Source organism: Branchiostoma belcheri, unplaced genomic scaffold, assembly GCF_001625305.1.
Source record: "Branchiostoma belcheri isolate BF01 breed outbred unplaced genomic scaffold, Haploidv18h27 scaffold45, whole genome shotgun sequence".
NCBI classification, from domain to species: domain Eukaryota; kingdom Metazoa; phylum Chordata; class Leptocardii; order Amphioxiformes; family Branchiostomatidae; genus Branchiostoma; species Branchiostoma belcheri.
The window spans coordinates 471,893-483,168 of NW_017804076.1; the positions used below are offsets into that span (position 1 = coordinate 471,893).

At 41.0% G+C, this 11,276-nt stretch overlaps 1 protein-coding gene across 1 annotated transcript in view; it reads left to right on the top strand.

The window, feature by feature from the left end:
- Positions 1-11,276, top strand: part of LOC109478724 (rho-related GTP-binding protein RhoN-like) — a 46,898-nt gene that overhangs the window by 27,407 nt on the left and 8,215 nt on the right. The window contains exons 3-4 of the mRNA XM_019780438.1: positions 8,495-8,604; positions 9,908-10,042. Of these exons, the coding sequence (XP_019635997.1) occupies positions 8,495-8,604; positions 9,908-10,042 (245 nt within the window). The remainder of the gene's footprint in view (positions 1-8,494; positions 8,605-9,907; positions 10,043-11,276) is intronic.

An 11,276-nucleotide genomic window follows, 5' to 3' on the forward strand; every position in this document is an offset into this window, starting at 1 on the left:
CACTTCGCAGCCCGTTCCCCTAGCTTTCCCGATTGTGCAAGTCGTAACTTACATGCTCAATACGGAGATGGAAAAGCCAATGAAAACTCTCCCAAACGTACCGACCTTGTAAATCGCTTACGACCTTGTAAACTGTGCGGGCACCCCTGCTCTTCCAGAAATCCCCACAGACAGGTGTATAAATGGGGGAGGGCCGTGGCCTTTTATCACTCCCCACTAACTGTCTGTGGCAGCACACCTTCCCTCTAATGATGCATAACTCAACCTTCGGGGAACCCAACTGAAAAATGGTTTCAGATTAGAGGACTCCTAGGCATCAATGCCAAATTCCATGCTCCATTCATCACTCCTGCTCTCCGAGCCTTTACTATAGCTGTACGCTGTTAGCATTGCCAAGCAGAGCTTTATACAGTCACCAGGTACAGTAGTCTTTTTATCCCTCTGAACATCAAGGCTTTGAGCCAGTCATGTCAATCATATCTGTTGATGCTGGTTCGACTACTGTACAACTTGTTGCATAAAGATATAAAATTCCATATATGATTTGCAAAAAAGTACCAAGGTATGAAGTTTATATATTGTGTTACAGAGAAACATTCAAGCCTTATACCAGATGTTGCAGCAATGCTGTTTTAAATATTTTTTTGTGATGTCAAGCATTGTCCAGAAATTTATGCTGTATCTCTGTTGTACTTCTATTTGATTTCAAAGCATGATTCTCTTCTGGCAAGATCGTCCCCATCTATATTCAAATTCTCTTCGAGCTGTTAAAGTTCACATTAAAACCCAGGACATCTGGCTTTTAATCTACAAGGTCCTGCTACATGGAAGCTCCCATAGATTGTGTTCACTCACTGAATACAAAAAGTATTGCTGACTCGGCTTTTGTATAATGGGATTAAAGATGACCCCTGACTTCTTGTCTTTCTCTTCCAAAGGAGGTTAAACTTAAAGTGCGACCTCCTTGCTCCTCCTTACTGATAACAAGGGGATATCATACCTTAGTTCTAATCTAACTGACTGGAACATATAAACATGTTAGCAATCCAGTTGTGGTGTTATGTGTGGGTGATAACTTTTTTATTGTCTCAGTTTTACGTCTGACTTACTATTGAGGAAAATGCTGTAAAAGAAATCGCGGGACACTTTTTCTTTGTCCCACCATGACCTTGATGGAACAACAAGGTCGCAACAGGTCAAAACTTCTCGTAGCCAAACAGAGGCGGTTTTGTGGAGACAAAAAAAACTTCAGTTTTTGTTCTTTTGTACACATGAGCAGCTGGTCTGTCGGGCTAGGTTAGATCATACCATCGGAAATTATAAGGTACCAGACGCTATTGTCTCTGATTGTCTGAGTCCGCTAAGTTAGACTCGATTGAAAACAAAGTAGTTGCTTCAAAAGCAAAAGAAAGCAGAGGTAAAGTACACTGGGAAAAATCGAGTTTGACTTTTCCATTCATTTTCTCCATCGGTCCCTGACGCATCAGTAGTTGAAAATTTAAAGGAGTACTAACCTCCAGAAGGAGGTGCTATATTTCGACAGGCATTAATTTTAGGAAGTGAAAAATGCATATTACTTTACAGTATACAATTAAATGCCAATTTTGCGAGCAAGTCTTTAAACGCATCGAATCCAGGACAAACTCTCCAAATACCCTCAAAACGATCCCAGAATACACCACGCTACCCCATTGGTGTCTATGTTTTAAAGAAAAAGTTGCGTTACAGACCTCATTTCTGGGGCGATAAGAAAAATTCGTACCGTTTTGTGTTCTTTGGTATCTTACCAACAATTGCCCTTCTTGATGTCCTTATCGCCCCTCATTTATGCCGAAAATATTGATGATGAAAAAAACGGCGTAATCTAGTTATCTTTTCCATAAGTGGCGTAATCTAATTATCTGTTCAATTAATACTTACATGCAAATAAGTTAAGAAAATCAAAACACGCAGGATGAAACTAGCGCCCACTGCATTAGACATCATAATATTATAGTATCCAAGCCACAGGTCAATCAAAGTAAAGCAAGTAATTTCTCAAGAATCAGCACGTCTCCTACCATTTTCGCCGAAAAATTTTTATGTTGACTTGAAGTGTTTGAGTATTGCGTAAGCCAGAGTTCCCGGATGTATCGATTGTGGTTCAGCATGGGGGAAAATGATATTGATATCGCTTTAGAAACATGCGCCGTGCAAGTCGTACAAGCGAAATTATGTAAAAAGTCGGCTAGTTATGTATTCATTGCAGCATGATGAATCGGAAAATAGCACTTCCTTCTGGAGGTTAGTACTCCTTTAAAGCTCTCGTAAGCAGTAATTGAAAGTCAAGCAAGCTGAAGCACACAATTAACAAAAACTAGTCATTCTATTCTTCCGAAGAACTGCATGGCTAGAAGACTGTGCTAGAGTGAGTTGAGTTTTGGCCCTGACACTAGCCTGGGTGTAACTGTAATCCTTTTTGTATACCAGGGCTTCCATACTCACTTCTAATGATTTTAGGGAGTGGGTATGGGAGCTACAGTATACAAATACATGTAGAATGGCACCTAGGCTAACCCTGACACAGTTGGTGGTGAAACATCTCTGGTTGTCAGGCAGAATTGAGGTGACAGTACATCATACCAGGAGGTCCTGGTCACCTGTTGTAGTCCCGTCTTAGTTAGACCACACAAACGTGGATAGATCACCACTGCTGGCATTGGACTTGGCCTGTGTCCATAAAAAAAAAACGGAAAGAAGTGTAGATGATTTCAATCATTGTGAAGATAAGGAATATTACTTGCAGTCTAGTCATTTTGAATTTTACGAAACTGGAAAAATGAGACTTCAAGATGACCAGTTGCCAAAAAGAGTAAAGAAGTCAAAGCCATGTCCAATCGTAAAACATGTTTCTTGTAGAGGGACAGTTTCCTTATTACATCCATTGAATCATCGTCCATTGTAAAGGTTTGTAAGACAAAGAACGAGGTCAAAAATTGAGATATCAAAACAAAAAAGTTCTGCTGCAGTACCAACAAAAGCCGCCAGAGGGTCCAAAATCTAATCATTTCTAGGTCTCATCAAGACCTACCCACCTACCAAGTTTCATGACAATGCATATTAAGCTTCTTGAGTTATGCTGTTCACAGACAAACAAACAGACGGACAAATGCTACTGAAAACATGATAACCTTCTTGGCGAAGGTAACAAAAGTTCGCCCTCTATCCAGTCCTTGCTCTTGTGTATCAACATGCTACTGTACAGTCTGTTGTCACCCTGTTATATAGTAGTGGGGATTAGTTGTGAAATGCCCGGAGTTAAAGCACTGGGCTGACAGAAGAGAATGGCATGGCTGGCCAGACAATCTGGCGTTTGTATAAGAGAACATGTAAGTAAACGTTACTGGTGCACCTGTTGTACATTCTCTAGAGTCTAACTCAAAGAGGAAATATTGATGTGGTAGAAGAACTTGTTGATTAGGTGCCAAGAAGAACAGACATTTTTAGGCATTGTTTTTAGGAAATGTTTCTCACATCTGTTGAACTTGATGACATAGCTTAGAAAGATCAGATAAAACACGTGTGCCAATTTCTGCCAAGGCATTATTCTGGTCTTATCTCGCTTCTATAGTTATGACGAACCATTTTTCAAAACCCTCTAGATTTTGGTCAAGATTTGCAACATTTTCTTTCTATACAACCTTTTTAGTGATTCTTTCAACAGACCAACAAAGCAAGCAAGAGTCTGACCAGTGTATGGCAGCACTACTTACACTCAGATAATGTTATATGTATTCACATGCAACACAGATTGGACAAATCCTTTACCAAGCACGTAACAGTCTATATCAAAGTGGCTACATCCTGCCCACATCCCCTGGAATACGGTAAGCGACACAGAATCTGAGGTATTAGAATATGTGTTAAATTCTCACGGAATTTGCCACCCAGTTCTCAGACAGTATGAAGTTCCCTGCCGGAATGCCCAGCTTCCGCTCTCGAAGTCAAGAAAACCAAACTTGGCCGTAAGTTTGTCTTAGGTAACATCAGGATCCATATGTTTAACTATAGTGTGGGAAAGAACAGGAGGTTTTGCAGTACGGTTTGGTAGAAAAGGGAAGTGTAGTATGACTTCAGCAATTGTGAATGGAAATTTTAAAAGAATGTTGGATTTTGGTAGTACACTCTGATGTATTATATGACAGTCATAGTAAAAGATGATGTCCTGAATACTGGGGATGGCCAGCTTACACCTGGCACATTTTATCTGAACCTTAAGGCTGACAAATGGCCCTCGTGTCACACTTAAAGTTTGTGCAGAATTCCTCACAACAGCTGCCTGCCTGCAGTTGTTCCTGGCCCTTTGCACCTGTCTGTTACCATGGCAACGATTTCCACTTTGTTCTGAAGAGGAATTCGTAGAAATTGTCAAGGTCAATGTGACGGAAAGTCAACATGCAGGTGTGAGCTTGACAGGAGGACATTCCATCTAACCAAAAAAAGGACATGACACACAGGAAGGAAGGAAGGAAGGAGGGAGGTAGAGAGAAGGAAGAAAAGTGCAGGAGACGGTAGATGAAAAGAAAGTGATATAGAAAAGAAAGAAAGAAGGAACTGATCAGATTAGGGTTGAAATGAAGTCTGTACTTATTCATAGTTTAATCACTGAGGTGGAAGAGAAGGCATGAGTCTGTAATGTACAGAGTCTAAGCTCAGCACAGCCAGGTCACCCAACTCTTCCTGGTGTGTTGGGTTCTTTATGTGCAAAGGTTTGACGTCTGAGGCTCCCTCCCTCCAGGACCGAAGGCTTAACATCTAAGAACGATCGATCGCTGATGCTACCCCTACCAGTCATCCAAAGCAGGGATCAAACCCTCATCCTCTGGATCTGTAGAATTCGATCCAAATGGCACAGGTGCTGTGTCTTCAACCGTTTGCGCCGACAGGGACACAAGTTATTAATGCTGCACATAACGCACTGTCACATATGCATGGCTGGCGGGATACGATATCATGCCCTCTAAGATCAAAAATCTACTTCAGACAGGTGTTTCAAGTCTTGAACGTAAGCCACTGAAACATGTGGGATGTTTGATAACACATTGTGGATGTTTACTATGCAACCTGGTCACAATACCTGAAGTGCATGCCCTGAGGGGCATGCTAGAGACGGAAATATCTCTCTCTAGATAAAAAAAAACACAAAACACACATTGTAAACATCCATCCACCATCTGGGACATTTGATAACCAGTATCTGAACGTTTGAAAGCTAATCTCTTCAAGCTGCTGGTGCTACATATTATGGGTTGTACGCAGAAAACAAAAAGTGGGAAGAGAAAAGTCAGCTGGGAGAAAGGCACGGAAAAGATAAAAAACATTTCCATCAATTGTGTGGTACTTTTGACAGGGCCGTTTGAACGTTAAGCTTGACAGAACATCATGACTGCGTAGCAAGGATTGTTCACGAAACTGGGAAGTCAAAGAGCTAGACTGTACTTTAAAGATAAGAGCTCGCTTCCATCAAACATGTGGCATGTTTGATAACTGTTTCACAGATGTGTAAAGTTCAGCCTTGGGAAAGTGCACGGCCAGCATATTAAGTGTAGCGTGAGAAACGAGCAGTCAGAAAGCAACACGGCGCAATAAAGGCAAAAAGGCAACTTCATCAATTACATGCAAGAGTTGTTTAATAGCTGTTTGAGTCGGTTTGGAAATCTTAAGTGCCGCTGTGAAAGCAGAGCAAATGCAGATGATGACTGTGAAACAGTACCTCCCACTAAGTCATAACAAAACTTACTGTTATGTTCCTCCTGGTATGTTGAGCTATGTAAGGGTCATGGCGTTGAATAGTGCAGGTGTCTCTTGTTTTTCAGTGCAGAACTCCATGGAAGTCTAAGTTACAATTTGATAACAGTACATACCAAGGCTCAAGGCATCATAGTTGTGGGTATTGAAAAGATATCTTGTATGTAGATTTTGAAGTAGACAATGAGAAGTTACTGGTACTGCAGTGGGAAAACCACCCTGTCTATAGAGGATATTCAAGTCCTAACTCACAGTAAAATACAAATATTCTTGAGGAAAATAAGACTTTTCCCAATGGTTTGTTGTATACCATAATCCCCCTAGCAGCTTCCCTGTCAAACTGCAGGTAATTCTACTATATATAGATGATAAATGGGAAATACTGTACTGCCAACGGATAAGCTCACACTGAGTACTCTCTCTACTCACTACAGTACTCTACTTGCCCAATATCATTTGAACATTCATCAAACAAGTTTGAGGACAGTGGAAAGGCCATCTCGGGACAGAAGAGGTTCTACTTTTGGTACTCAACAACACTGATGAATTACGGGGTCACCTGGGTGTAAGTGTGTCAGCGTGTATTGATCGGAACACCTTTAGGCTACGGTGGTGTGAGATGGATCCGCCTTACCTCAGGTCAGACCACCCGGCATCACCTCGTGTTCCTTCAACTGTGGTGAGTCCATCAGTTCTGGTGTGGAGGATGGCGCCAAAGTTGTCTTGTACCCATCAGCTCACTCACCCACTGTAACATGGCGGCTATGAAGTGCTGTATTGCCATTGATTTTATCTAGAAAAGAAAAACATTGAGAGCCCTTGCCTTGTGTTGTTTTCTTGTTTTTAAATTGCCTTTTTACAAAATGGCTTACTTGCTTTCTTGATGAAGCAAATCTAGAATATTTTACAACCAAAACCCCAACATCTTAGAAGGGCCTGCATGGGGGTTGTGATTATTACGCCTGACTACACCTTACAAAAAAGGGCATGCAGGCCCTCTGTTAGTGGTCATGCGGTAGTAAAGAAAGTTGGGACCTGTGTGACTTAAAAACTCACAACTACATGGTACTGAAAGTAAAAGGTACCCTACTCTATCTTCTTGTACAACCACTGATATACATACGTACTTGACATTAAACGTTCCACAACTACATATCCCGGCAAGCTCCACCGAAGTTACCACGGTTTGCATTTCAGGTGACTTAGTACAAATGTGATGGTAGAATCTGTCTTACAGTAAAAATCAATACAAGAGACCACTATCACATAGCAGTTGCCTAATAAATACTCGGAGACTCTCCGAGTTTTATAATTACAGGCTCAGCAGTATCATTAATCCTTCACATCAATAGTTTGGGTGTATCGTTTGTAGATCATAATATATCAAGACGTTATCTAACGGGCCCATCCAATGTAATATTTTGGTTCTCATATCTGACACCATTTTTTTCATCAATGAGAGAAGATACTGCGATACTTTCGAGTCCAGTGTGTAATGTTTGTATACAATTAAGTTTCTTGAGTGAACAGTGGGATGACTTTGACAGGATCAACAATTTAGCTTGACATCTCTATTAGCTATTCTTCCTGTGGTCCTGAACATGTAATAGATTAGTACAAAATAATATTATAGTGATGTGCCTGTCCTCTGTATCTGTGTAGCCGGTATAACCACCCTCTGGCGTAACACACCAGCTTCGCAGGCAGGCGGCGCGGCGGCAGCTGGCTACATTACACCGAACGACTTGTTACACCTGACCCTTGAACATCTAACTCTAAACATTGTTTAAAGCTATCTAATGATATGATAATGCCCCTACTGTACTTGGTGACAGCGAGTTCCACTCTGTGACAGTTCTAGGAAAGAATGAGTTTTTGAACACCTCAATCCTTGGTTCATAACTCCAGTACTTGAACGAAAGTTGATTAGGCATGACTACTTCTTGTTCTTTTCTGGGCCAGTATTAGATACTTAGTAGTTGGTACGTCAAGTAGTTTATTAATCATTTAATACATCATTCATAATCTGGACATTTTTTGTCAGTCTTGTCTTGGTTTTTCTGAAAAAAAAAAAAACACAAATTTTGGGGTGTAATAACCCGGCAAACATTGAATTCAGTTGGTATGGCCTTATGCCAAAGAGGAAGCACGTCAAAAGCTGCCATATCCCTCACCCCTGCCTTCATTAAGATAAGGTATACTTCCACCTATATTCTAGTCATGCAGTTTGTAGGGTGAGATAGAGGGATGTTATCTATTCTGAACCAGGAGGGCCTGGGATCAAAGTTGGTAGCAGCCTTTCAGGGTTGTATGTGAGTGAGTCATGCTTGGAATATCGCTGGCGCAGCGCGAAGGAGAGCGATGGAAGATGGGAGATAAGACAAGATTTATCTTCACTCAATCTTTAGTTTTACCTTTACCGTAGTTATGTTTGCAGCGGCAATGTTTTTTCGGTTGGTTGGGCCTGTTGCTTGGCTTGTTTTCAGTGTCATCTAGGCCAGCATATGTACAATAAATAAGAATTATTATATTAGAGTATACCTGTGGATTTATATGACAATGATGGCTTTTCATAGCAATATCCTAGCTAATATTTACCAACAATGTTTTGATAAAGGTATGATTAGATATGGATATGTACTTGAATCGATGTCATAATAAATTGTCATTCATCTAAATGTATGTTTGTTTGTTTGTTTTTCTGCAGGACAAACCGCCTATGACAATGTGCGCCCCCTGTCCTACCCTGACAGTAATGTCATCCTCGCGTGTTTCGACATCGGAACACCAGAATCTCTAGACGGAGTGGTCAAAAAGGTCAGTAATATTTCTCTCTTTGCAAAAATTATTTACTTTTCTTATGATATATCAATTCCAGTTTTATCCAGTGATCTTGCCAGCCTGAAAACTTTTTCCATCATCTCAAGTTTGTCTGACTAATAACATTATGTCAAATGTGGAAGTGACAATACTAGGGACCCTCTAAAATGCCATTTCCTGCATTTTGAGGGGCAAATTTTGCAGGTAGAATAAGCTTAGTTTAATGACATCTCTTTCCACATCTTTACACACTGGTTTTTGTCTGTTAAAGACGACAGTCCGGTCATGTAGTACGTAGTGAAGAACCAGCCAGTAGGCTTCTACTCTGGAACCCTGATACCTGTAAGAGAAGAGTTGGACGCCCAAACATAACAGTTAAGAAACTTATTGAAACTGAAACTGGCTTGGAGGGACATGAACTTTTCTCAGTGATGTATGACAGACAATTGTGGCGAGCTAACTTTGTATGCTCCACCTCTACGGAGGATGAATGATGATGATGATGATGAAAGACGACAGATTTGGCAAAATTTTGTCCATCACAAGCAGCAAAATTCTGTCAAATGACAGAAAGATGTGCGCTGGCTAGAACACTGGTTTTAACCTTCTGTCACTTGAAGCAAATCTAACCATCTCTGTGCTCCCAGACCTCATATTATCATAATCAATACACACGTGTACTTTGTGTCAAAAGTCTCTGTTAGCAAGGAGAAGGTTACAGAATGAACATACATGTAAAAATCAATACGCTCCGATAACAAAAGTTGACTTCCACTGATGGCGCCTATAGCTAAAGCTTTCAACATGGAAGACAACAGACAGTATCTAAGGCAGAAGTGACAGCAAGATTAACACTTCCCTAGTAAACTGTATTTATCATATGGCATCGAGTGGCGTAGTGGTAGAGCATTCGACTATGAAACAGTGAGACCCAGGTTCGATACCCAGTTGTACCCGGGACATGTCTGGACATGCGCCCCGACGTTGTGCCCTTCGGAAAGGCACTTAATACGACTTTCCTCACTCCACCCAGGTGTGAATGGGTACCTAACTTTGGTTAGGGAAAGTGGTATTGAGGTCACTTTGTGGTGCCGAATGGCAGCCGCACAGACCCTTGCCACAGCTCCACAATAGTGTGTGGAGCAAATATGTTATATGTATCATGTGTATTATGTGATTGTTTGTGGTTATTGTTTCTTATGTGATTGTAACCCAATTGTAAACCCTACATCAATTCAGTGCTATAGAAGGCTGCGATTGCATGGGTAATATTTGACCAATAAACCATTTTATCATCCAGTGGCACCCAGAAGTGAGAGAGTACTGCCCCAGTGCGCCCATCCTGTTGGTGGGCTGTAAGGCGGACTTGAGACAAGACCTGAAGACCGTGACAGACCTGGCCATTGTGGGGAGGAGTCCCGTCAGTCATGAACAGGTGTGTATATGACTAACTCTTCAATACTGTTAAACCTGGCCATAACAACCACTTTTTTCATAGATGCAAGCATTTAGCAACCTGTCCACCTGTCCAAGAAGACCACTTTACTTTGGTCGCTTGGGTGGCCTTCTTGGGTGGCTTGTTTGACTGACAAGGACTAAGTTGGATTGGCTATGTTTCCATTGGCAAATCTTTTCTCCAGTTGTTCAATACAGTCAAATCTGGCCATAACAACCAAATTTTAGGTTTGCAAGCACCCTGCCCAAGAAGCCAGCCTGTCCAAGAAGACCACTTTACCTTGGTTGCCTAATTGGCGTTCTTGGGCAGGTTTGACTGTATTTTTTAGGACTTACTTAAATAGGCTGAAGTAGACAGTCAGAATTCCTATGCAGTGTTTAATGAATTCTGCCACAATCGTCAAAAACTCATGACATGCTTTTACTGATTCTTAAGATTCATTGATTCTAACTTAGTCATCAATACTAAGTCAAGTTAAAAGTAAAGTCAAGGTAAAACTGTCTTGGGAAGTTGAGACAAGTTTTCTAAGCTGTCAACTCAGTCACACAGAGCCCAGTTGGCTAATATGTCTTACAAATGATACCTAATTTTAGCTACATTTTGAAAGAAACAAGTCATCAACAATGTCAGATCTACATTACAAGCCCGCAGAGTCCTCATCATTTAAACTAATTGGTTGATACAAAGTATGAAAATGGCTCAAGTCCAAGAAAGAGAGGAGCTTCGTAGCCACTTCAGGAAAATATACGTCTTGGACAGGGACAACATTAAGAAACACAGAAGCAACTAGAAAGGCCAACATTTGCTTCGGAGCAAATGTAGGAATTTCACTCCATACCCTTCCCCAAACAAAAATGAGAGATTCTAAATAAATCATACTGCAATTATACAAGGACAAGCTGTTTGAATCTCGACAGGTATTTACAAAACTGGCACTTGGCAATTATCTCCCTTTTTTTTTACAAAGATACAACGACACTTTAAATCTCGACAGCTTTACTTTACACTTTTGACGAGATTGTAACTACTACTAACGGAAGCAAAATTTTCACGGCCTGAGAAAAATGGACATGTTCACGGAAGTATATATTCACGGTGGTGACAGTTGCAGGAAAAAGAAAGTCCAGGAATTATTTCCTAACTGTAATGATAAGTTCACAATACAGAGGTGACAGTGAAACCGTGAACATTGACCCCGCTTGCGTTGCGGTAC